The sequence below is a fragment of the Athene noctua genome, chromosome 5 (assembly GCF_965140245.1).
Source record: "Athene noctua chromosome 5, bAthNoc1.hap1.1, whole genome shotgun sequence".
NCBI classification, from domain to species: Eukaryota; Metazoa; Chordata; class Aves; order Strigiformes; family Strigidae; genus Athene; species Athene noctua.
In genome coordinates this window covers 64,759,089-64,787,057 of record NC_134041.1, presented here as the reverse complement: position 1 = coordinate 64,787,057, position 27,969 = coordinate 64,759,089, and the positions used below count along the sequence as shown (strand labels likewise).

Below are 27,969 nucleotides of genomic sequence, written 5' to 3'. Positions count from 1 at the left end.
CTGCAGGAAATCACAAGGCGGATTGTACACTCTGCAACGCAATTTTTGTCAACGGAAGGATCTAAATTTTTTTATCTGTATTATGAATCTAATCTACAATGATGATACAGAGCATATTTTATTTCTAAACAAAAATTAACATGAGTTTAAGAGCAAAAGCATAGTTGAAGAAAATGGAGTACATTTTCACATACTAGGCTGAGTTGCTTTTGACTCCGAAGAGCAATACACTACCAACGTACAGAAACTAAAGTAATATTCAGTTGTTTGGTAAGTCAGCAAGTGAAACCTTTCAAAATCACTTAACCTTTCTTGCTATTGACTGTCATTTTCTCTTTTAACTTCAGTCATCCATAACTTCTGCACATTTTCATTTCAAAGAAAATGGTGTTACCATAATTTTCCTTGCCCTGGTTCTGTTTGTGTCTTCCAGATTTAACCAGTCCCTCTCCAAACCCGAAGCACTTCTACTCTCTTTTCTGTTGTGAAAATATTTATAGATGATCTCAGGCAAACAGTTTTGGAGCTGAACGAGACTGGAAATAAATGGAAGTCTAAATAATTTTAGATTTGCATCGACACTGTAAACAAACTCATTCAGTTCCTCTACTGAATCCCGGATAAGCACAGACATCGCGACGCGTTTCCAAAGCACGTCTGGCAACTCAAAGCACGGGCTCAGTGCTCAGGCTGTGTGATGTTTAACGCTAACTAACTGCACCTGATCATCACGAGGCAGGGGATTCTGGATGAGCAGTGGGAGGAGAGGAGCCGAGCGGGCTCAAACGCCGTGTTGGGGTTGCTCAGCATGAGTGCCATCGTGCCGCTGCGGCTCTGCGGCCCACGGGTCACCACAGCGAGCCCGACCCGGACCGTCATCTATAGTGCTGCAGCACTCTGGAGCTCATCAGCACCTCAGGTAACACATGGACCTGCTGGTTGGAGCAGGGCCAGAGGAGGCCACGGAGATGCTGGGGGGCTGGAGCCCCCCTGTGAGGACAGGCTGAGAGAGTTGGGGGGTTCAGCTGGAGAAGAGAAGGCTCCGGGGAGACCTTAGAGCGGCCTCCCAGGGCTGAAAGGGGCTGCGGGAAAGGGGGGAGGGACTCTGGATCAGGGGTGTGGGGATAGGACAAGGGGTCACGGGTTTAAACTGACAGAGGGGAGATTCAGATGAGATGTAAGGCAGAAATTCTCCCCTGTGAGGGGGGTGAGGCCCTGGCACAGGCTGCCCAGAGAAGCTGTGGCTGCCCCCTCCCTGGAAGGGTTCAAGGCCAGGTTGGACGGGGCTTTGGGCAACCTGGGCTGGTGGAAGGTGGCCCTGCCCGGGGCAGGGGGATGGGACTGGATGGTCTTTAAGGTCCCTTCCAACCCAAACCAGTCTGATTCTAAAACCAGAGCAGTGCTGTCAAAGGCACTGCTTGCACATCAATGCTTATAGGTAGCACAGCACTGCCACCAATATCAACTTTAGCAGAATGAAATCTTGGTTTTCATTATTTTTTTTTTCCCTTCCCACCCTTGCCAGTCGAGTGTAAACGCACCAGAGCGGAGGCTCCATTTCTGTTGCATCTACCTCAACCTGAATAAACCCTTTAGATGTTACTGAATATTAATATTAATAATGAATTTTATAAATGTTTCAGAGCCTAAAAAAAGAATCCTCAAATTAAATATGATACAGATTTAATTCACCTACAATAAAGACACAGTAATCCCACAATCGTAGCATTCTTCCTAATAACCATTCCCCTATCTGTAAGTGGAGAAGAACACGGGGAAAAAAAACAGGTATTATGTGCCACATTTGCTTCTGCCTTAAATTACTGGAATTACTTTAAAAATTCTTTAAAAGTTAGTTTACAAGTTATACTGCTCATATTTTGTCACATTATTTTTAATGGAACACTTTCAGGTATAGAGAAGAGATAAAACTATCATACTGCAAATACATGTTAGAAGTGCCTCACCGTGGGAAAAGATTCTTTCCATTTTTGCCAGGCTCTAAGCTGGCACCTCTCCAGCCGAGGGATCTGTCTTAGAGAAAAGCAACTACTTTTTGTTGGTTGCTGCTACCTCTTAAAAATCCCAGTCTGCAACATCTCTATTTTGAAATCCAATTGTCTGGTTCAATCCTCTGAAGGAACAACAAGAAGTTGCATTATAAAACTCAACTTGTAACATGCCAAGTGTTCTGAACTCCGGAGGTCCACGAGTCCATTAACCACCCGGGTTTTCCCTTGGCTCTTTGTGCAGCTGGACCACAACACCTGCAACATCTCCAAAACCAGAAGCAAAGCTGGTGATTTTTCCAACACGGTAACAGAAGCAGGAACCGTGTGTTTAAAATCCCCTGCACAACCCTCCGAAAAATTTCTCTGTTTACTACAGAGCAAATTTATTCAGGTGAGAACAGCACGGCTGTGGCAAAGGATCCTGATAAATGAAATCTATATTCTTGAAGGTCAATAACTCCCAATCTGCTGCCTCACAGATTTCCTGCCTTGGAAGGTTTCCCAGGTTTGCCTAGGACATGGCAGGTCTTCTGGAGGAATGAGCCGTATGGGGAGCTACTACACAGGATTTGTACGATGTACAACTCATTAATGCGAGAAACAATTTATCTGGAGAGTGTACCAGAGAGAGAGGTTGGCGATAGAGGAAGGAAAATGCTTCTTTTATACTGAAGCCGTAAGAAAAATGTGTATAGCTTAAATGTAGTTGTGTAGACACGAGCTGCAAATTGTTATGGGAAAGACTTTGAGGATGCAGAAGGAGATCTTTTTAGGGAAAACCTAGCAATTCAATTTATTTTTGAAGCTGGATTGCTTGTTGCCCAGAAAGAACTGCAGCATCCAATTTAGTTTTGGAGGTTCTTTAACAGCAGCAAAGGAGGATCTTAGGATACCTCTTAGGTCCTGCTGAGTTAACGGTCAGTAAAAATGAAATAGTCTAGGGTAAGAATATTATCATGCAATATTCTGATGTATGAGGGACATGCCAAGGTGTTTAAATTTCAGATAGTGTTAATTAACCATCGTGTAAGCTTAATATTTTAAATGAAATGTCAAAACACAGTATTTCCCTATTGCTAGTATTGCATTCAAGATATATAAGATATAGCCACGCTTGGAAACCCTTTAAAAGAATTTACTGTATTCATTTGGAACACGGTCAAATACTGTATCTTTCCCCTCTGAAAATCATCTCTGTCCTTCACAGTTCTCAGGACGGGCTCATGATCTGATGGTATGAGCTGGACATGAGCCTCGTGCCGACTTTTGGCAGACAGGTGAATTTCACCACTATCTTCTTAGAAGGAAGAAAAAGCCATTTGATGCCATCCCATGAGCTGGAAAAAACCCACATTTTAAGCCAAAGCATGGCATTTACTGCGTAGTCTTCAAATAATTTGTGTTTTGTAGCTCCAGTAAAAGCTTTTTTTTTTTTTTTTTTTTTTTTTTTAATGGGGGTGGTAGGGGGGAAGCGAAAGGAAAGAAAGGAGGAGAAGAAACAAATGAGCAGTGTGCATTCATTTACTTTTTTCTCCCTGGGACCAATGCTTTCAATTTATGAAGGAGCAGTGGAAAACACATACTGATTTATAGACTGCGGCATCCACTGGCAAACTTGAAACTCGTTGCTGTTTGTACATTTTATCGTGCAGGAGTAAGAATGCTGCTGCTTCCTTTATGGCTCCAGAGACCACACAGGCCTGTTTAAAAATCAAATCTTATCTTTGTCAATGACACCAACTATTTCTTGGCTTCAGTAGTTCATTAGCGCTGACTAACATCAACCGCTCCACACGGGCAAAATTTTACCCCCTTTCCTACCACCGCAATTTTTTCTTCTTGTTCTGAGATACTCTAAGCTACCAATTTTTAAAGTCCCTGGATTAAGGGCTTTGTTGAAAATTACAAAGCTTCAGCAAAACACAGCAAGAGCAAACACTTCAGAGGAGTTCAAAGGATAGGTTAGACTGCCGTGATAAGCGTGAAGATAAGGCTTTTAAGGGCAAAAGCCAAGAGAGATGGAGATGAGACTTGGAAAGTGCAACACAGTGGAGAATAATAATCAAGGCGAGAAAACTAGGTGTATACTAGGGAAACTTGAAAGTAACAACATTTCATTTTGCAAACAAGTTGCTCAGAAGAGTAATGAAAAGTATTACTAATAAGGAATCAAATCCATGAAGCAGAAGAACAGCAAAATACAGAAGCTGTATCTGAAAATGCTAATTCACTAAAGGTGAAAGGTGTGCTTCAGAAGATTGGTTTAAGGACCCAAAATCAAATAAAAGTTAAAAAGCAAGCTTCCTAAGAACAGTATATTAAAAAATAGAAATAAAAATGAGGAATCTTAACTGGATCTCGAACTACAAATAACAGGGGTATTCATGGTGAAGGCTAGTATTTTGTTCTCAGCCCACACTCTTGCTTTCAGTGCAAGCCCACACTCTGCATTGTTAAATCACAAATTTCTCAGGCACTTCTGGTCCAGAAGTGAAAGGTGCACTCCATTCCAGTCTGTATATGGAGGATTATACCTTCCTCTAAATTAATCTCACCATGAATGCTAATATTTAGGGAATAAACCTCATTCCCCCTGGGAAATTACTCCGTGTAGAGAGAGGGATCATGATTTTTGAGAGGCTGAACTACACCATCCTTTAAAAAAAGAAAAGTCAACGTTTTAAAACCAAGTGCCACCTTTTAGCCTCTCCTTCATTGCTTCTACATAATGTTTCCAACCACATCTACCTCCCCTCTCGAGTCCACCACCTACCCACTGGGTTAGAGAGGAAGAGGCACAGTCTCACAACAACTTTAAAGCAAAAACTTCTGTAAAAGCCTGGAAGTAGCTCTGCAGCTCTCCAGGGTACAGTGACCTTCTTCTGACATCTCTTGTGAACTTTATGGGAAGAGAAAACAAAGCAGTGGGATCAACCCAGAGTGAACTGCCAGGCAGGGACACAGCTGGGTGATTATGGTAAAAAAAAAAAAAAGAAAAAAAAAAGAACTGGTTAGTGTATTGATAGAGTCTTCTACAAATGCACAGCAAATACTATTCTGGATAGTTACTGATCACAGAACGGTGTAGTTAAAGTAGCTGCTGGACTACAATTGCTAAGTGCATAGTAAATGTGAGACGTTGATTTAACCCAAGGACAAAACATCCCAAATGAGAGGATTCCCTTAATTCTATGGTGGAAACTTCAAGTTTGAGCTTCCTGACATTTGAAAATTCATATAAGCTGCTCATATTCTCAGTGTATATTGATTTTCTTTTTCCTTTTCATTGAACAATACCAAAAGGTATCATCAACTTGAGTGACCAGATACCGAGAGGAGAAGTATCTGTAACTAGGAAAGGCTGCTTTGAAAATTAATCGTCTCCTCACACACACACAGACAGAAAAATCACACAGGAGTCCTGTGACTTGAGTTACACAAAGGAATAGGAGTAAGTAATCACAGTGGTCCCTTTGATATCATTGTTCAGCCAAAATTTTCAGAATAATGAAGATTCGGTTCTTTAACTCTGAGGGGAAGGCAAAACACTGTGTTTTCAGTGCTTTTTCTTTCGAAAGCAGGCAGGGCCTTCTCTCATTTCTAGTTGTAAAATCTGAAAAATTTAAGAATGGTTATTCAGTCGAACAACAGTCTCTCAAGCGTGGATGCCGTGCTGTGTAATGTGGCGCAGGCTGGAAAGTAAGCAGCAGGTATTTTGCCTGCTGTTGATATAAACAGCTCATCAGCGCTATCAGCTGAAACGGGTGGGGACAACTTTAAGACAGGCTGTTTTCAATATAGATATAAAGGATGCTGCAGCTTTTAATTTACAGCTAAAACGCATTGGCCTGGTGCTCAGAAGAACAATTCCCACCGCCTGTATACTAGTACCATAAAAGACTAACTGTGAAGCCATAAAGATGTAAAACAACAAAATAAAAACGTGCGATTTCTGTCTTTTCCTTTCCGGAGAGGAACGTAATATTAAAATACACTTTTAAATCAGCTATGACCCTAATTCTAACGAGGTTCTCCTTGTCCGCTGTTAAAGGGTTAGTAAAAGGTTTTGGGGCAGCAGAAGAGTGTTGTGCAAACCAAGAGTATCTTCTGTGGAAGCACCACGGCACCTACACAATCCCTGGCCCCACGGGGTTTGAGCAGCCCAGCTCTGTCCCAGTCTAGAACTACAATTTTCTGAGCATCATTTATCAACAACTTCTAAATATTGTGTTAAGATAAGGTATAAAATTTGACCTTTTAAGCAAAGTTTCTATCAAAATACTGATCTGATTCTGCTAAGAACTTACTTGGAAAACATGAGATGGTTGGATAATATTCTAGTTCTCCCGGCAGATGACATTTTTGTTTGCATTTACATTTATGCAACAAAGATTGCTTTTAAACCCCCAAGTTTATGTTCCTGAAATATTCTGACAAAGAGATCTCTACTTCTGTATTGAAACATTTCGTGCATGAAATATCCGAACACTGATACATCCCTACATCTCCCTGTCTACCAAGTTCTCTGCGGACAGGTTCCATCAGCGCTCTCCCCTTCCCACCATGCCATGCCCGATGCAAACTCATCTTGCAATAAAAGATGCAATTGCCATGAAATATTCTCATCTGAGGATATTTCTGCCTTCTTACGATGTGAACCACAGACATCCACTCTCTGAGGAAATTATTTTGTGTACATGAGAAAAAACAAGGGTAGCTGAAGGATTGCATTAGCTATTGTAATTGCCAGAAAAAGTAAGTCCCCCAAATTACATGCATCACTTTTTTATTTTCTCCGTGGCATCATATGCACATATATTTACCCTTAACACAGCAGTTATAAATGTACCATTGATTTCTTTTTACTTTTTTTTAGTATCATTATCTTTAAGTGCTAGCTGGTGGACCATTTACATAAAGCACTCCAAATAACTTATAACAAGTTAAAGCTCCCTGAAGGTCACTGGATGCAAGCTGTGTTTACTATTCAACTTGTAACTTAGAGAGAAAAAGCAATGAAACATATTTGGACTTTTTATTTTCCTTTTTACCTTGCCCTTGTCAAAGTAATGGATAATTTCTTGATATAGTTGATCTTTCAACTGTCCTTGAGTAGCAGCCTGGTATCCATCCCGCTGGGTAAGATGTGCTGCACATGCTTCTTCTGACCACTAAATCATACAAGAAAGAGGGGAAAAGTGAAAGAAAATCAAAAATTATGAAATATGTCAGTAAAATTAGGCTAAAGAAAATACACATTTTTTATTTGAACAACTGGTACCGCAGCTAATCTGCTAACAAAGATTTTTTTTTTTTTTTTTTTTTTGCAGTTGTGTACTTTGATTCCCTGGGCACAAGACCATTTATCTGAATGCTGTAATTGGAGGCTAATTACATATATCAGCTGGAAGGAAGCTTCTTGAGGTAGCTTCATCTCCTCAGCGAGTTTGATGATCTTGACCTTGGCCTGCTGATGGGTACAACCTGCTGAATGCATAACGAACTCTTGCAGGTTTATGTCGAGAGAAGCCCCAAAGCCAAGATACATCACTACAAATGGGAAGGACGGCAGGCACAGAAATTAAACTGCTAAAATTCATCGAGAACGTCTGGAGGCGTGGAAGAGTGCCACTAACTTCATACAGCCTGTCTGCAATTAGTAGTTCTTGCTCTTCTAGCAAATGCCTAACGGATGAGGAGCCAGGCCCAGACATTAAATGGATTTCCTCCTAGACCTGGGAGGACCAAGCAATTCCCTACACCCTTCTTCCTTGCACCTGCATATTCTGGTGCCCAGGGAGGGACAGATACAACAGACACCTCTGGACTCCAGTATTTGCATCACCCCTTCTTCACCTCCCACTAATATTTCCTACGACCTACCCGGGGATGAGACAATTGTGGAGCCTTTTCCTTAGTCAGGACACTAAGACCACAGCCTACCCTGCCACAACTGCTGATTTTCATGAAGCTAGCTGGAAATTAATACCTGAGAGACTCTACCTAGAGACTCACTTTTATAGTAAAATCAAATGACAAGCCTCCCTGAAATCAAATACAACTTCTCACAGACTGAAAAAGAGACAGGGACAGGTGCTCCAACAGGACTTGTTGCCTTAAGAAACCGAGTTCAAAAAAATAAATTACTGTTCGCTTTTTTCTCTGAAAAGCAGAGTTACTAAAGGGGGAGGACTGCCCTCTGAAATAAAATGTAGAACTTTCAGAAAAGAGGAAAAGATCAGGCCGAGATCAGCACCTTAGATTTATTCACAGAACTGCTGTTACATCATCCAATTTTACCCCCTAGATCTCATTAAATTTCACCCAATTACTTCTTAATTTGGCCAAAACATTTGTCTTTGGCTAAAGCAGACAATTTTGACAACTCTGTACTGCAAAGTTGTGTTTCTGAGCAACGTAAACCTCCCAGTGTCTGCAATGCAATGGCGTTTTTTTCAGCATACTAGGAGCCGCTAACTTCTGTTAGTTTTGAACATCTTAATTTTCACTAAATGTGTTAAAAATACTACTAAAGTCTCTTTTCTTAAGTGTGCTTCATCAGCTTGCAGTAATCTGGAGAAAATGACGGTGGCTCTCTCACAGAGACAGCCTTCTCATAAATTTAAAGGTGAAATTCTCGAAAGCTCGGTCTTGACCCAATCGTGATCCCATTAAAATCAGTGTGATGAAATATATGCCAATGATGACTGTCATTGAAAATCCCGTCCTCTAGGTTTGACAGAAAAACTCAATTGCTTAAAGTTACACACGCCACAATATCGCTGCTTCTCAAGCAATACGGAACTCCTCCATCCGCTGCTAACGACTGGTAGTAACAAGATCTTGTATTAGACAGATTGATACACTTTTATAATAAAATCATTCCAAGCTATAATGTAATTATCTTTATAAACAAAGATCCATTAGTGATGTAAACCTGTGGTAAATACTGCCCTTATATCTGCCATCTTTTACCACTTTGAATTATAAGAAAAGAAAATTGGGTATTTCTTGCCAGTGAATTAGAGTATATTAGGATACTCATCTGGTCTCTGAAGACATTCTGTAAGAAAAAACAAAGCTGGCTAAACTGTAATTTAAGGTGACATAAAGCAGAGTGACTAACAAGTTCAAGCCATAGTAGGCAAAAGTTTGAATGACATTTTATGGAATGGTTTATTCCATCGTTTTTCCAGAAAACACAGCACCTGTGGAAGGAAATGGATGTTTTACCTTGTCTAAAAGGTTCATTCATGTGATGAGCAGGTGTTACACACCTTGGCAGTCCTGTTCTATGTCCCTCCTGGGAACGAGAGAGATCTCTACAGCCCCGGACTCAGCGAGTTACTCACTTGAACTTGCCCCCACAGGCAACCGCCCGCCCCAGTGTGTGTGACGGAAGGTGTCAGAGCCATCTCCTCACATCGTCACCTCTCTGACACACGTCTCGGCACAGAAAATGTCACTACCAAAGTGACTGCATCCAGCAGGCTGTGGCCAGCAACTGCCCCCCCTCCCACTGATGTCAAAAGCTACTGCTACACTGCTTTTGCACTCCAGATGAATCTCACTGATGTCCACTTGTGTAACAAGCTTCTTTGCATTTTAAAATAGAGTAAATACATTTGCAAAGTGTCTTAATTTAAATTGCACATGTATGCTCTGCGTCGTATTTAGTCTTCTTATAGCTGGGATGCAGTTTACTCACTTTTGAGGTATGAATAATTCTCAGTGCCTCTGTTAGAATTATTTAATTTCACACCTTTCACTTTTCTACTTCAAAACAGATATTTTACACACGCATTTTTGCTTGGGACTGCTGAGATTAAAACAAAGTTTGCTAAGAACAATTTGCAGCTTAGAACGAGATAAATTTCCTTTCTGAAATGGGCTGCCATTAGCATAGTTTCTGTAATAATATTGACGGCTTGCAGTAATACAGAAGGTTGCAATACACTCGTCACTGGCACGAGAAAGAGATGAAAGGGAAAATGCAGTTCTCAATTATTCTGTCCCTGACTCTGCCCCACACATCCTCGAGGGGAGCAGAAAGAGATCCAGGTCTCTCTGGAGAGAAAAAGATTTCACTGTATGTGCTGAGATGTGAGGAAGAAGAATGGGACTAAAGCAAACGCTTCAGAAAACATTAATTCTTATCAAACTTAGATTGTTACTTTTTCTATTGACTGCTTTTTAGAATTAAAACATAAAACTCCTGCTAGTAATGACTACGCTGTAATAAATGTGATTTCACGACACAAGTGTCTGCTGTTGAGTCCTTCTATATGATAATACCAGGATCATGGTTGGCACATGTTGCCACGTTTGGGACACAATCCTGAAACAAGCTGCATGACAGAGACAACACCATCTGTCCACAAAGTTTTCAGTGAGATTAATGCTTACGAAATATGGCTTCATTACATTTCTGACTGACGCTATATAGTGTTAAAAACTCAAAAGCTTTATTAACAGGTGCTTTGTATAGATAACATTTAATTTATACATATTGCAGGTTACACCAAAACATTTCTCGAAGAACAGCAACATTGTTATGTCTCTTTAAATGTGCTATTAGAATTATATGTAGCTTTTAAGGGCATGAACTTGGAAAGAAGGCCGTTTGAATTGTGTCTCTAAGTTTCTGAAATCAAAACCAAATCTACAGATACCCAAGAGCAGTTGATAACAGTCTCTAGAACTCCCCTGTACTGCCTTTGCAAACACAATTCCGCAGGGAGTTGATTTACTACGCTATGTGTTTAGCTGCTTCCTCGCATCAAATAATTTTGATATTTAAAAGAAATTTAGATTAAAGCTTTGCCATTTATAACTTGTATTCTTGACTCGAGCTCGCTTCCATTCATTTCAGCTGAGCAAAGCGTGCCCTGACATACGCTAAGGGCAGAGGGCTGCGTTCCTGCGTGTATTAATTACACGTGCACAAGATAAAACTGACATAAACAGCAGCACACAGTCGTTCATCAGGTTTAAGTGCAGATGTTGTAAGAGTGACAAACAATACTGCTCCTGGTCACTGCTAACGTGATTTTCAAAACGTGCGGTGTATTTTGGTGTTTACCTTGAGGAGTTTTGCATGCAGCAGTAACGTGTAGGCAGCTTCCGTATAGTTATCGCATTCTTTGTGCAGGTCACAGAGCTTGTACAAATACCTGCGAGTAATAAAAACAATGGTTCCTAAAAAAAGTGGCTTCTTAAATGTTACTCAATAATTTATTTTGAAGTCTACAATGGTTCAACTCCCTCTTCCAGCAACTACATACAGGTGGGATTATTTAAAGCTCAGATTTCTGCGTGCAGACAAACTTTAGGACCATTTTCATTTCCATTGTGTTCTTTTCCCAATGCGTGATGTGTAATAAATCCAGTAAAGATTCTGTGCAAGAGATATCACTCTAATTGTTCATCTATAGAGACAGATGTAAGTCTTCTTCCTTAACTTCAACAACATCACGCCTCTGGAAGGGGATTCTCTTCATTTTTTTGTTGGGGTTTTTGGGTGACAATTAAAAAAACCCTCACAAAACTATTAAAATTGTATTTTGAAAAACCCAGTGAAAACACAGAACTTTGATACTCATATGACACATATAAGTTTGTTAACAGAAATACAACAGATTTTTGGGGGTAGGTTGACAGTAAGAGGCAATTTGTCTTTATAGAGATGCTGAATAGGGCAGACCTACTACTACTCGTAACTTTACGTGTTTGTTCAGTTATCAATCCTGCCTTTTGCTTTTTTTTTTTTTTTTTCCAAACCAATAAAGCACTAACTAAATCCATTTAAACAAGAGGAAGCAAGTTCACAAGTGAAAATTCTTCCAAAAAGGTAACAAGCATCTGAGAATGAATTCATGAATAATATTTAAGATACCTAAAATAGCATTAAAACCACAAACTTCATCATTTTAGCACAATGGTCTAGCCAATTTTAAGCCATAGTACAAATAGAGGACTAGGAACCCTGAGGTTTACAAAAAGCACAACAACATATTACCATTAACAAAATATTACCATTTTTCCTTTTGTGTGAAAATAGATTTTGAAAGGTCCCTGAAACCTTCACATTTAAAGTAAGTATCAGTCATGATATCATTTAGTAGTCCTTTTTACCCCAAGTCACATATGCTGGGCCTCACTAGGAGGCAAAATTATTTATTTTCTAAGCTTTCTTTTGACTTATTTACTTTCTTTATGTGACAACACTCCTGAGTATTTCAGTGTTCATCTGAATATAACTGATGGAGTTGGAGGAGGCAGACAAAAAAAAATGTCATGACTGATTTCTAATGCTCCATTGTTCTCAGCGAAGATAGGCTTTTGCACGTACTCAGGTTCTGTCAAGGTATATTTTTTCATTACTTCTTTTCCTCCAGTCCCCAAGTGACTGCTTAATATGAACTTAATTTTCTCTAATTACACTATACTAAGTCAAGCAGAGTTTGTCACTGGTCATGTTTACAAACCTTATGTACATTTCTTCTCTCTCAATCTCCTTGTAGAAATTCTGAAAAACATAATTTTGTTACAAAGTCTTTGATTTCACAGTCTGGAACATGCTCTAAATTAAAAATTAATAATTGCATAACATCAACCTCAAAACTGCAAAATGGAATTCGCCTCTAGTGATAGAGCACAAGTTATTTAACTTATAAAGTCTAATGCTGTGATGTTTCATGATGTAGTGTATTAAGGCTTATGTCTCACTGCAAAGGTTAAGAATTTGCAAGAATAGTACTGCTAGAAATTTGCTTCTGGCATTTGCAAGTCACACATCATTAACCATTTTCAGTTGAAATTTTGTAATACACAAACCCATAATTTTTAAGCAACAGTTGTTCTATGGATTTAAAACTCCAAACCTCAGTTGAACAATACATCATCTGCTCTGGAATTCTGATAGTTGCTTTGGAAATAAAAAGGTAGATTAGTGTTATTTATCTGGTTTCATATGCCACACACTATCATCATTCTCTTCAGAAATGTCTGAATGCCTCTGGTCTTGAGATAAACTAGTTAACACTACAAATATTGTAAATGCAAGATATGACAAATTGGGTGAGATATTAAAGGCATTCCGGAATCTAATTTAAAGTTTGCCTTCAAAAGTTAAAATATATCTAAGAAAACAAAACACAAATTTCTCCTTCACTGAATTAAAATATATTTCAATGCTAAATTAAACCAGTCTGAGTAGCCACTAATAGATGCATAAAACCAGTACTAATAGATTAATAAGCCCAACAAAAAACTGTTCTGTTCAAAGAGAACTGAAATACAGAACAGTCCCTACGCACCACAGTTGGCAATGATGGATTATCCAGTGGATATACCATTTGAGTTGACATAACTGCTCGCTGGTTTTGAGTTCAACTCAAAAGTCAAACTGAGCCACATGAAAAATTTTTGCTGTTTTCTCTTACTTAAGTTTTGTTTGCTTTTGTTAAAGGAGAAGAGATTTCTGAGCTAGGTGGATCAATAATGTAAAACCATATAATCCTAATATTGCTGCCAGCTGCTCTGCCCTTCTGATGCAGCTCAAGAAGCAACATTAAATCAACCAAAACGGCAAGAGGCTCGGGCAGCAGGTTGACCTGACACACATGATGGTACTAGAGTCCCCCCTCTGCCAGAAAGCTGCCCCTGCTCCTGCCCCATCTTCGGGTGGAGGTTCCCACATCCCCCTTACACGGTGCTGGTCCACACGTGTGGGGCTCTGCAGCCAATGGGCTGAGGAACTGATGGGGATGACAAATAACTGGAGGGGAAGAGTGTGAGCTTGCAGCAAGATCCCTCCTCATATCTGCTCTGCTACCTCGGCGGCACTCTTGCTTTCGCCAGGATTGTCAGGGGTAGGAGCAAGCAGCTAAGGGAACAGACAGGGCTTTTATGGGTTTTTTTAACATCAGCACTGGCTTAAATGCATATCAAAACCTGTGACTTAAACTATAGTCAATAAAGACAAACTTAATCCTGTGAAAGCCTCTGCATCATTAAAGTCCCAATTAAGAACTCTTTGAGACCTCGGGTGGGAATTCTGCTGAGTATGAGCCCTGGGTTGGATTTCAGCAAAGGCAGGTGCCTGGAGAATGATGAAAAGACTGAGCTGGTCCTGGAGGGCAAACGGGACTTTAAAGTCAAGCTGAAGTTTTAAATCACTGAAAACGAAGGGAAGTTCTGCCCTGCGATGCTTTCCTGCATTTCCTGCAGACTTCAGCAGCAGGGTTGTGCGTGGAGATCTCACCGTGATTTAACCTGACAGCAGTAAATCGCCCACCAAACTTATCATCTGCAAATACTTGAAAAATTCAGATGACAAAAACCAGCATCAGGAGATGCTGTTAGAGACACTCTGAGAAAACAAAACCAACCCCCGAGTGTGCCATCGGTCACCCTGCGGTTGGTAAGGCAAGAATTACGAGGAGGAGACTCAAGAGTATTACGATGAAAGGAAGGAGAAATAAATTCACCTTACTAGGGAAATTTTTCCAGTTTTATAAATCGTTGTCATGTTTTAGAGTGTATGGTGTATGTGATTTTTTATTTCCTATCTTGCTTGGTGCGAACTGGCAGCCTTTCCTCACTCAAACTCTGCTCAGGACGACGCTACGACTCTTCCGCGGGTGACCTAATGGTATTTGCTACATCAACAGCTGGTGACTATTCTCCAAGTTCCTCCTCTTTTCCCATTTCCTAAACGTTTTGTTGCTTTTTGATGTGCACAGGGAGGAAGAAAAAACCCTAAAATCCCAATTTCTGATTTGATGTCTCCATCTTCTCTCCCATTCTAATGGGCACTGTTTCACTCATAGCTTACGCCATAGCGCAGTATAAAGGCTGCACTGCACGAGCCCAGGACGTTTGCATTCCTTGCAAGTGCTAAAGCTACAAACTATTTACTCAGATCTTTCCAAACCAGCCTGAACAAAATCTATCAGCCATATCACATAAATGATAAACGCTGTCTGTGCCCCACAAAGCTTTGACCATGATAGAGGGATGAAAGCTACGAATCCTTGGTGGCTAACAGTTTAATATCGAGTCCTACTGGAAAAATCAAATTTAGCTAGTACTATGTTTGGGGGTCTCTAAAGTGTATTTTGACATCATTTTTCAATGTGTGCTGATTTTGTTCTAGTAAAATTTCAGACTAATGCTTGGGCTGAAAAGCATGATGTGCCTGCCATGGGGACAACTGCTCCTGCTTCCAGCTCTAGCCTAGATTAAAAGATGGTTGTTAGTATATAGTAGATACTCCAGAATTTCTGAAACAAAGAGGCAGAAATTTCACATTCCGCTTTGAATTAAAAGAGTAACACTCAAATTACTTCAAAAATTTTGAATACGGAAACTGAGCCATAAGCAGAATACAAATAGGATTGCAAACGCATGAAAATTTTGGTAGAAAACTGTGTATTACTCCAACGTTCTGTATGTCCAAGTGTTTTCCTATGTAATGTTGTTCATACATCAACTGTAAATGTCTATGAACAGCCCTCAAAGATCAGGCCCTCAGACATTTCTTCTTAAATCTTTCCTTCGAATCAATTAAAGAAGTAATAACTCATGTTTTCATGGATTCATCATCATTAAAAAAAGGGGAAAAAATATCCACAAGTATTTCAAACTTTCATGAGAATCACAACATGTAGCCTGTTTTATCTTTTTGTTAAAGCTGTAAAATTAAGAATGCAGTAGTCATTTCAGGCTAGTGACTTCTCTTTGCTTACCAGCACGTTGACAGTACAGCTCATGTGGTTCTCCTTGTTCTCGTCGTGCATTATGGTCCTGTAGTCCAACAACCTCTCCATTAAGCGGACAACAAGTTTCACAAAAGTTTCTCCACTTTTAGCAAGATATTTGTGTTTTCTGCAGTGCTCCAAGAGACTAAAAGACCAATTACATTCGCCTTGTTAATCACATGGAGAAAAAACCTTGACTCAGGTGCAATTTTAAATACTATGCATCATTAACAGATTTTAATTATTTCTGGGCTACAAAGTTCATTGTAGTCTAATTGCTCTCTCTCCCGACTTTACGGTGACATAAATCTCGCCGCTGATCAACACTTACATTTTGTCAAATAACACTTTGTACTGTTCATCTCCTCTGCCTCCTTCCACTTCATGATCCAGTTTCGTGATGATCTCCTTCTCAAACTATAATTAAACAAAGCAAGCGTAAATAATCAGATGGCAAATATTTCACTTTATTACTGTAGCCTCAATGGTTCACAGATTGGTTGGGTATCTCAGTGAGATGTTTAGCCACTGTTTTAAAGCTTGATTGACTTTAAGAGTTTGCAATATCTGGCATTAGACTATCCACAACGATCTCCTGCCCTACAAGGACTTTTTTTTGTTGAAGAAATTGTTGGTCATGTTGTTAAATGAAGTGTAAATATTTGCATTACGAAAAACTAAATAAGGAGATTAATGACAAGAATGAGGGCAGGGAAAAAGAAGACACAAAGCCAGGCACAAAATGTCCTCTGCCATAATGGTAATAGCAACAAAAGTAAAATACAAAAGTGTTGGAAGCTCTAGGAGGAGATATAACACCTAAGGCTGGATAACCCAGCCAGATGTACACCCTAGCATCACTAACATCCCTTTTTAGCATACAGATACTGACTCACAGCAGGGCACAATTCAATTAACAAACCTGTTAATAAGTCACTGCAGAGAGGAAGGAAGTTGTTTCAAACAACTTAAGAGTAGTATTTTTATCTGGGCAATAATAAAAGAATGCAAACTTCAGTGGGCAATAAAATATATTTTAAATGCAAACAGGATAATTCACTGGATTTTCAATGATTATGGCAGGTTTTCCCTGTTGCTGACACATTCCCTAAGGCCCAGGCTAGGACTGAATGCAACCTGTTAGTGCAGGAAGGATCACTCCAGGCCTGCTGCTATGTAACAAGTCCATCTAGTCATCTAATTCCTAATTCTTCATTAAATAAGCACAGACATCCACTCCCTTAGGAAACAACCTATTGTCGAGGGACCTCCGCAGAAGAACCTGGATGGCAGGGCAATGGGGGCCCATTAGTCAGAGAGGAGGTTTATTGACAGAACAACTGTCCTCCAGGTTTTTTCACTGTCACTGGCTCAAGCAGTCCCTAACTATTCCAAGGAGAAGCAAAGGGCCACCTGCACAAAGAACAAAATGTACTAACATTTTGTAAATGTCAAGAGATGTACTTTGTATCTGCAGTTAATATTAACGGCATATAATGTACAAATGAAAAAAGAATAGACTGTCTGTAGCTTGATATACTTTCAGACCAAGGAGGCACTTCCACAAGCACCGGGCTCAGCAGCAGCCAACGCGAGTGGTGCCCAGGACCCCAACTTTACCTCGATTCCTGGGTTCAGTGTTGGGCCCCTCACCCCAAAAAGGCCATTGAATGACTCGAGCGGGGCCAGAGAAGGGCAACGGAGCTGGGGCAGGGTCTGGAGCACAGGTCTGCTGGGGAGCGGCTGGGGGAACTGGGGGGGTTCAGTCTGGAGGAGGCTGAGGGGAGACCTCCTGGCCCTCTGCAACTCCCTGCCAGGAGGGGGCAGAGAGGGGGGATGAGTCTCTGGAGCCAAGGCCCCAGCGCCAGGCCCCGAGGGAATGGCCTCAAGCTGCCCAGGGCAGGGTCAGGCTGGCTCTGAGGAAGGATTTCTGTGCAGAAGGGGCTGTTGGGCGTTGGAATGGGCTGCCCAGGGCAGGGGGGAGTCCCCGGGATCCCTGGAGGGGTTGAAGAGTCGGGCTGAGCCAGCGCTGAGGGATCTGGGGGAGTTGGGAACGGTCAGGGGGAGGGTCATGGTTGGACTGGAGGAGCTTCAAGGGCTTTTCCAACTGAGATCGTTCTGTGATTCTGTGATCTTGCACTTCTGATTAAGCCATGAACTTTCCTTCCCAGTGCTACTCTTCCCCACCTCTTAAGTTGTACCAGTAACATACTGGCATTTCTTGTTCTTTGTAAATTATTTCCACTGATCAAAATATCTACTTTGGCGCCCACAGCATTAGCTCCTCTGGCACAGCCACCGAATGCTGCCCGATCAGCAGAGGGGCTCTCTAATTGGAGAAGGCAGACTTTTGCTGAAAGCCTGTCAGCAAAATTAGACTTTTCTTTCACTGGGAACAACTTCAAGGAGGCAACAAGGACAACCTCAAAGAGCATTGTAGTAGAGGTCATGTGCTGAAGATGCAGCTGATACCTATGCTGAAAGGCAAAAATCAAAATCTGCGTACTAGGAAGGAAAAAAATCCCCTCAGAGAACCTTGCCAGTCCAGCAGCTTCCACCAAGGGCTGGCAACAGGCACCAGGACCACTATCCCAGAGCATCCCAGGTGCCCGTGCAGAGCAGGGAGCTCGGCCGTGGTCCCACCGGCACCGGCGGGGTGCCAGGCAGGCTGACCCCCCCGCAGGAGCCACGTGTGGCCACCCCACGGGGCTGCTGCCCTGACCGAGGCACCACCGCTTAGTGTGGCAACCAAGGGGCAGGGGTGGCAACAGGGGACAGGGGCTTTCTACAGGGGCAGCCCCATGGGGGAGTTGGGGAAAAGAAGTTGTTATCTCCGGCCAGCAGCAGGGCTCAGATTGGTTTAGCTAGGAAGAGAAACTGGATTTTTTTTTTTAGTCCACACTGTGGACCAGAAATTCTGCTGGCATATTTATTTCAGTGAGGAGTGTAACATCATCCTCGCCAACAGACTTAAGTCATGATGAAACTCTGATGATGAGAGCACTTTTCGCCACCTTAATTTATATCACTTTGAGGAGGCGTGATAGCCACGTCCACCACTGATCTCTTTCTGCCAACGTACGCTACATTTTAAGCTCTACCCACACACCCCCACCTTGGCCAACAAAGGCTATCATAATGCCTCTGCCGAGTACCAAACAGACATGGCCTTAGCTCTGCCTCAATCCCTTTATCCTGAAATAACTGCTGCATGCGTGGGGCAAGGTAAACCCAGGCAGAATAAGAGAAAAGCCTGTGGCAAGTAAGGGCGAGGAGAAGCATCTTGGCCAGGCCCATGGCTGGAGGCACCTGCCTGCTCTCCTGGAAGATCCTTTTCTGCTGGAGCCCACAGCAATTGTGAACACAGACACGTTGGCCAAGTTGATCCTGCGTATGAAATGTGGCCACAGACTGTAGGGAACCTGTTTTGCTAAGAAAAAAATCCTTTTTAGGGAGAAATACATGCCAGTCTGAAGGATTTGCTTGATAAATTGTGGCAATACCAAAATACTCCTTTTTGTCAGGACAACTCAATCTCTGACCAGCGTAACAGGCTCAACAGCAGCAATATCAAAATCCACAGTCAGAACCTGGGCACTGGTTTTGTCTCTCTTTCCAAGTCTCCGTTTACTTTTCAGCATTAACTGCAGTTAATGTTCACATCATTTCCTACCTTCACATGCAATCGCAGACTTTCTGTCCTCTGTGTTTGAGTTAGGAAATTTATTTTCACATGCTACGTGGCAGCCCACCAGAACTGTGTTACCGAGAAAAAAAAATCTCTGCTCCGAGCTCAGTGACTGCAAGCTATCATGACGACTAATGGCAGCAAAAGTCCTGCTCACCTGCTGCTCAGAGCAAATTCAGGATAGAATCTAACAACATGCACAAGTCAAACGAGCTGTGAGCTGTCAGGGAAGCTGAACTACAGATTGTATCATGCACACAGCGATAAAATCAACCAAGTACCCAAACAACAGATATTCCATCTTAAACTGCTTTTCATTATTACGTATGACTTTTTTAAAGATGAAACCCCAAACCTCGGATTCAAAATATTTTGAAGGTGCTCTTCTGTTCCCCAAATGATCCACAGAACCATAGAAACACTGACTGGAAGAGACCTTGAAGGTCATTTCGTCCATCCTCCCAGGTGATGCAGTATTATTGCCAACACTACATCAGGCCAACTGTGACTTGCTTAGCCAAGTGCTGAACGTCTCCATGGATGGATGATTACACAGCCTCTCTGTTCCACTCCCTCACTACTTTCCTTGTGAAGAAATGAAAAGTGAAATAATTTTTTTTTTTTTTTTATACAATGAATCCATTATGCAAAAAATGACAGGAAAATGAGAAAAGGGAGAATAATGCAATCCACCCCCTCTGAGAAGAAAACACAAGCTGAGACACGTTTCCATAGTACAAGGACGTGTCAAGTAGAACACTGAAGCAATGCGATGATGAAACAGAGAAGTCACAAAATTCATGTTCTCTAATGAGATCAGAAAGAAACTGACTTTCTATACCAATGTAAAAAATGACACTTACTGCCAGTGTGAGCCCTTTAGGTGATGTATTTTTTAGCAAGAGATTACTCAGACAAAGAAAGGCAATTATATCTGTCATACAGGATCTTGAGTATCTTCCTGATATCAATTTTACTTATATTTCTGTAAATCTGGGCTTTGTTGGGCCATCTCTTTAACAGCCCTCTTGGGTTGAACAGAAGTAGACTTGAGGCATTTCTGGGGTTTTAAGGACTATTAACAATATCTTTGCTCTTCAATCATTCGTGGTACTTCTCAAGGAAGTGATATGATATAGATCATGCAAGGCAGAGGACTGAACATTATTTAACGCTGTTAAAATTCCTTCTACGGTCTTTCCACAGAAGAACCTTTCATCAACACCCTTTGAGGTTTACAGAGTGATTGTCTTCTACAATGGGAGTAAGAACGCAGCCCTGGAGTCACAGAAGCTAATGGTTCTAGGACACTGCATCTGGCATCTCTTGAGAAAGTCTCAATTTTCCCTTTTCCTTTTTTTTTTTTTTTTTTTTTTAAATGAATAAAATAGCACAAAGTGGGCCTACCATTATTATGATGAAATTTATTCTCAAGTGAAAAAGCACCAAATTTTCAATGTTTACATCACAGCCAGTGACACTTGCCGAGGCTCTTTCTGGAGGTTTTGGGGGTATATCTGGCACCATCAGTGAGTTAGATTCATATCCTTCTGCTGACAGTCAAAGCTCAAGGGGTGATGTTAAAAGAATACAGGAAATTACTATCAGCTTTTCCTTGCAGTTGATGAAGATCTCAGCTTCTCCTTAGGATGTGTGTTTGAACTTGAGCAAAGGGTATATCCACAACTTCATCTGTCTGTTACAATCTCCCTTCTGGAGAAAATAAATCAGTGTAAGCTATCTAGTATCTTCAAGTGTCAGCTCAACTAATCGCTTTGGGTTTTAGGTTTACCTAAAGTATGGTCAGGCTAGATTTGTAGCGCTGATTGACAATTTAATCTAGTTGTAGATGAGGAGACCTTTCAATCCTCCAAGCTGCTATAAATTTGTTTTGATATGGGATAATAATGAATTTGCCATATAAAATTTAAATGACAGATAACACCACTAGAAATTAGTCGTCATGCAGAAATGGGACGCAAGTACTGTAAAACTTTGTTCAAAAAGCTGCTATGAAGGTTGGTGGTAATTCCCAACAGTTTCATCTGTTCCCTTTCCTATTTTCCCCACCGCATTCTGGTCGGCAAACAGATCTGGCAGCCATTTAATATTAGGTGATTTTGGAGGTTTCTAGACTTACTACATTATCTTTCTCCCTTGCTCTTGCAAGGTGGGGTGAGGGAGGGATACTGATCAAGGCCAGAAAAGGCCAGAAAACAAGAAAACCCTACACATTTAAATTTCAACCGTAGACAACTAAAAATGTTACTTATTGAAATTAATTCTTTGTGGGGATGACTTATTTAAGTTTGCACGTTCAGTGGGATTACAGAGGAGAATCTGCAGCATCACGGAAACTTGGACAAACCCATTAACCTGTGTTCTGTCTGCACATCCATAGCACAAGGGAGGTTAACACAGGGCTCAGGAGCGGTAAAAAAAAATTATAGGTTCTGAAAGTCAAGAGAAATTCAGATAAAGTAGGTACTTCTCATTAAGGAGAACTATATCAATTTGAAATTCATTGATAAGCAACAAGAAATTACACTGACTGTCTTGGTGATATTGAGATCTATTGTAAAACGTTAGAAATGAATTAACGGGGTTTTCTCTTTATTTCGCCTGGTCTTTACTCATTTAATTCTCTTCACAACAGAAAGCTGGGTAGAGATATTTTAGCTGCACCCATGGCTTTATTTTCAGTAATCATATACATTATGCGTTCATTAATTATGCATTTCTATATGATTTTGCATTATGCATTCATTTATTATGCACTTCTATATGACACTGCATTATGCATTCATTGCTTATGCACTTCTCTATCATCCTTCTATCTTTACAGCTACGACTCCACTATGCTAATTGTCATTCCTATTTGCAGAAAACAGGACGGATGCATTGTCTCATTTTTGGGGCTCTTTCCTCACATAATTACTTTTACACAACTCCTTCCTCCAGCAGGGTAAGAACACGTGCTGGAGCCTGTATGTTTATATTGGTGATGCTACCACCACCAGACCCTGATGATTCTCCTTTGTAACATGGTCCAGTCTGAAAACTTGACATATGGGACTTCTAATTTCTTCTTCCTCAGCACTGCAGAGTAGGTGCACCCACTCAGATTTTACTTTGGAGGATAAGGGTCCTATTTGATGAGAAATGTGATTCTGTTGGGGAAGACAGGCTGAGGTACTGCTTCCGACTCAGTCTCTTACCTTATTTTGTTAATAGTTTTTTTTTGGCTCTTGAAGTAAGCTGCTTCTACTAATTAAATTATACCAGATTAGTTAAAAGAAATCGTATTATGATGCAGTGCCATGAGATAGGGAAAAGCTACCCAACACCTCCCCCTGCCTCCTCCCACTTCTTCCATGCTCTGTTTTGTACCAGTTCCTGCACTGGCACCTCTCTATGAATGGCTTCAACCCAGAACAAGCAGAACATTACATCAGCAATGACACTGGTCCAGAAAAGGTTAAGTTAAAAGTTTGGGTCAGGCACATAAACAGGAGCGCTCATAGGAAATAGAGCTAGAGTAAGTGACAACTGGGAGGAACGAGCAGCAAAATCAGGAGGTCGGGGTCTTTTATGCTCTGAATTGCACATTTCAGCGGAATGACTGTTTCATGATGAACTAACTTTCCTGCTGTCACCACGGGATCCATCATGTTCATCTGACCAGGCCTTGAACAATCAAACCAATTCTCTTTCATCGCTCCTGTGGCTCTGACATATTCCCTTTGATCTGGAGGGTTCACTAGTGAAACAGGCAAAGGGAAAAAAGCAAAGAAGAGAAGGAGGCATTTTCTTCTACAGGGAAGCTTCAGTCCCACACTGACTTTAGTACTGGATTCATGCTTTGAGGTACAGGCTACTTTGAAGCCTTATATAGGCTTCAAAGCACCTAAAGAGGGAGAGGACAAAAATGGGCAACTCCAGCTTTTAATTCAGTCGGCCTTTAATTTAGTTCTGTGAAAACAAGAGGAATTGATCTTCTGGGGTTTTTTTGTTTGTTTGTTTGTTGTTTGTTTGTTGTTTTTTCCCCCCCCCCTCAGGGCTATATAAACCGGAAGACCAAAAAACTCCATTCTGTTTGTTACTGGTTTTACCAGGCAAACCAATTCATACCGAAATTAAATTAAAACCGCCATGGAGAAAGCTGTTTATAACACAAGCCATCCCAGCATCAAGTTCTGCAAAAAATGTAAATTCCTCCCCCACAAATCATGTGGTTTATACATCTGCTGGTGAAGTGGAGCCAATCTAAACCCTTGTTGATGTGACTAATAAGGTTAGATAATTGGATTTCTGGCAGATTTGTTTAGCAGCAGCCAACCATTCAATTCTGAAGTTCTCTTTGAACGTAATGCTGGACAATGATAATTGGTAGCTGCACACATCGACACAATGCAGTACATTACACCGACACATTAAGTATGAAAGCTTGCCTAGGTATCGGTAATATTTAAATTATTTTATATCTATCACTTAAGCACAAAAGAGACAAAAAAGATGAGCCAGGAAGATACAGGCCAGGCAGGCCCACTTCAGTCCCTGAGGAAATAATGAAGCAAACCTTCATGGAAGCTATTTCCAGGTACACAAAGGGTGAGAAGGTGACTGGGAAAAGCCAATATGGATTTACCAAGGGTAAAACACATCTGACCAACCTGACTGCCTTCTGGAATAAAACACTCTGCTCTGTGGATGAAGGGCTGTGGTTGTCTCGATCTCAGCCACGTGTTTGATACAGTCCCACAAAGCATACTTGTTGACAAGTTGGTAAGATATAGACTGGATAGACAGACTATGAAATGGGTGGAAAAAGTGGCTAAATTGCTGATCTCAAAGGGTAGTGGTTTAACAACTTAAGTCTGAAAGACAGCCAACAAAAACCAGTGCAGTATTTAAGGAAGAGAAACTTCTAGGATGGCATAGTTGCAAGTAGCAGTACAAGATGCTCTGCTGGAAAGGACTTGGTGGACAGCTGAACATGAAGAAGCAGTGTGCCCCTTCAATGGAGGCAAAATGTGTCCTTGAGTGCACCGACAAGACTACAGTTAGAGGATTCATAGGATTATTCCATTTGTTGGGCTACAGCTGGAACACTGAATACAGCTTTCGTTCCCCCAGCTTGAGAAAGACCCTGAGAAACTGGAGATGGTCTAACGGAGGGCCACCAAGATGAGCAGAGTGTTGGAGAACCTGGCCCAAAGAATGGATGAAGGAACTGAGTTTGTTCCGCCTAGAGAAAGACAGATTCAAGCCTTCCAACACCTAGAAAGTGGTTCTAGAGGAGATGGAATTACTCTGTTATAAAGAGGGTAAACAGTAACAACACAAGCAGCAACTGGCACAAGTTGATTCAGGGTAATTCCATCTGGATATAAGGAGAAAACTCTTCAACAGTGGAATAGGTCATCCAGAGAATTGGTGAAACCTCCTCGCTGGAAATACTCACTATCGACCTTGAGATGGCCCTGGATGACCCAATCTATGGCCCAGTTTGGACCAGATTGCTTCCAAAGGTCCCATCCAACCTAGACTTTTCTGTAATTCTCTGCTTTTTACAAGCTGCGATCTTCATTCCCCAAAGACCAATCTGAGATACTCATCAAACTGTATAACTACATCATCTGCAAACCCGTAAATGGACAGATTGATTATGCCCCATTAGACGTAACTGTTCACTCCAAATGCACTGAGAAAAGGTTTACTGCCTCTGCACCTGTCAAATCAATGCTATGTCCATAAAGAAAGAAGCTATACTGACAGAAGAAATATATGTTGAGTACCTACAATCCAAGACATCTCTGACTGAAGCACGAGGCATTTTTCTTCTCAAAAGGCGAAAAAAGAATTTGTGTGAAATATTTAAGACATTCATTTATTAAAATCACCCAACTATTCCACAAAAAGCTGGTTTCCTTCTGTCAAGGAAATACAGGGCCGTAAATTCAGCTATAAAGTTACCCTCGGATTTTTCATGATCCATATAATTGTACAAATAAAAAATGACAAGCAACAAAAGAGAGCATCTGACAGGAAACTGTTTAAATGGCATCCCAGTGAGCATTTCAATCTTTACAGTATCATCAGACTCAAACATAAGAAAGAATGATTATGCAGTAATTGGATGGATCCAAAATACAGTTCACAACCTTTCTCCACACCATCCAGCACAAAACAAATCAACGTAATAAAGCTGATGCCATTTCCTTTGCTTAAGCCTCTCCATGCAGATATTCATTTACTCTGGCCACAGATTTATGAAGAGCTGGTTATGAATAACAGTTCACAAAAAATTATGGAAAAGGATAAGATTTTTCATCCAAAAAAGAAAACTGCAAATATAAAGGGAAAAAATTAAACAACACACATCAAACTTTATTGTAAAATTCACAAGGTCATATCCTGAACTGACAGAAATTCCCCAGTGTAAAGGAGCTACACTGGCTTATACCGTAACACTACCTGGCCTAACTAGTCTTATACTCAATCCATACGGCAAAGTTTTAAGGGAAAGAAGGTCAAATGAATGATGTCAGGAAACTTTCTTTCACTCCACTTGTCTCTCAAAAGCTGATGCTATCGGGATAAGATTGTGTGTGCTTATCCAAGGACTTCCCTCAGCATGTTAAAATGTAACAGAATAAAAACGGTACATTAGTATTTCGATTTTGTAGTGCCTGTATAGCATGAAGAAACACTGACTGCATAGCTTTTTTTTCCTCTTCAAAATCCATAAAACAGTAAAGAGTATCAAAATTATAAAACACTAGAGATGATAAATTCTCACAGGTTATAGTTTCTTTTGCCACATTATCGGCTTCCTATATGTCCAATTTAACTCAGAAGCAGACTTTTCTGAGTTACACTGAAAATTTAAGACATTTGTCTTTGCTCTTTTTGTATCATAACGGAAGGTTTCATTTTCTTCATGCAAATTTTTCCTTCAGTAAGAATTTAAAACCGACAGATGAAAACTCTGTAGCCACTCAAGAGTTACAGAAAATAAGCAAATCCATAATGTTATTTTTCAGTAAAATAAGAAACAACAAAAAAATCTTACGTTTTCTCAAAGACCAGTTAAATCTTTCTTACAGCCTTTAATATGTGTAGCTTACTGCTTACCATCTGGAAGCTTCTAGTCGAATGAAATTCACACTGCATCATATCAAAGAAGATTGGGATTGTAGCTTTCCGGAGTTCAGTTTCAGGGATAAGCGTCATTTCTAAGATGGGTCCCACCATTTCTGGGATGAACTTGATTTTATGCTGACCTGTAAGAGAAAAGACGCATTTCAGAGTTAACAAACATCCACTGGCTTTGGTAGAAGACAACTGTTATAGAAGCTGTGTCAATGAATTCTCATACAGCATAAGAAAGTATTTTTTAAGATTTGACTACTGAAACACAGAATCACAGAATCATCTCGGCTGGAAAAGCCCTTGCAGCTCCTCCAGCCCAACCATGACCCTCCCCCTGACCGTTCCCAACTCCCCCAGATCCCTCAGCGCTGGCTCAGCCCGACTCTTCAACCCCTCCAGGGATCCCGGGGACTCCCCCCTGCCCTGGGCAGCCCATTCCAACGCCCAACAGCCCCTTCTGCACAGAAATCCTTCCTCAGAGCCAGCCTGACCCTGCCCTGGGCAGCTTGAGGCCATTCCCTCGGGGCCTGGCGCTGGCTCCTTGGCTCCAGAGACTCATCCCCCCTCTCTGCCCCCTCCTGGCAGGGAGTTGCAGAGGGCCAGGAGGTCTCCCCTCAGCCTCCTCTGCTCCAGACTGAACCCCCCCAGTTCCCCCAGCCGCTCCCCAGCAGACCTGTGCTCCAGACCCTGCCCCAGCTCCGTTGCCCTTCTCTGGCCCCGCTCGAGTCATTCAATGGCCTTTTTGGGGTGAGGGGCCCAAAACTGAACCCAGGAATCGAGGGGCGGCCTTCCCAGTGCCGAGCCCAGGGCTCAGATCCCTTTCCTGTCCCTGCTGGCCACGCCAGGGCTGACACAAGCCACATGTATTATTACTTAGGCCACAGGAGGGGATGTACATGGTACATATAAACTCAAACTACCAAGAGTTGTGGAATCAGTAGTCAAACTGGAACTTGCCACATTTTCTACAAAGAACCTGTATTTACACATTCATATTATGTTTCAACTTTTTTTTTTTTTTTTAAATGCAACTTCTGGATGACAGAACAGGAGGCTAAAAGGCACATCACTTGTTTTATTTTTATTTAGACTTTTGTATCTTCCGCAGCGTACAAAATGTTCCCTGTGTCAGTCTATCAAAGTGTCACCACGAGTGCATACTTACAGCCTCGAGACATGAAACTACATCTTACCAAGCCGACAATATGTCTTCTTTCTTTGAGAGCTGATCTGACTAGCAAACTTAATTTCATATTTATCTTCCCAAGAGAAAACGGCACTTCCCCCAACCCTCCCTGCTATGCTCTCCACACACAGAATAGAAATTAAGCCTTAACAGGAACATGGCACC

The 27,969-nt window shown here is 41.3% G+C and overlaps 1 protein-coding gene across 2 annotated transcripts in view; it reads right to left on the bottom strand.

Moving 5' to 3' along the window:
• DOCK1 (dedicator of cytokinesis 1) overlaps nucleotides 1-27,969 on the bottom strand; it is a 314,808-nt gene that overhangs the window by 50,919 nt on the left and 235,920 nt on the right. For both annotated transcript variants that reach the window (XM_074907950.1, XM_074907951.1), the window contains exons 33-38: nucleotides 26,601-26,749; nucleotides 16,107-16,192; nucleotides 15,764-15,920; nucleotides 12,500-12,540; nucleotides 11,095-11,185; nucleotides 7,064-7,183 (exon numbers count right to left, since the gene is read on the bottom strand). In XM_074907950.1, the coding sequence (XP_074764051.1) occupies nucleotides 7,064-7,183; nucleotides 11,095-11,185; nucleotides 12,500-12,540; nucleotides 15,764-15,920; nucleotides 16,107-16,192; nucleotides 26,601-26,749 (644 nt within the window). The remainder of the gene's footprint in view (nucleotides 1-7,063; nucleotides 7,184-11,094; nucleotides 11,186-12,499; nucleotides 12,541-15,763; nucleotides 15,921-16,106; nucleotides 16,193-26,600; nucleotides 26,750-27,969) is intronic.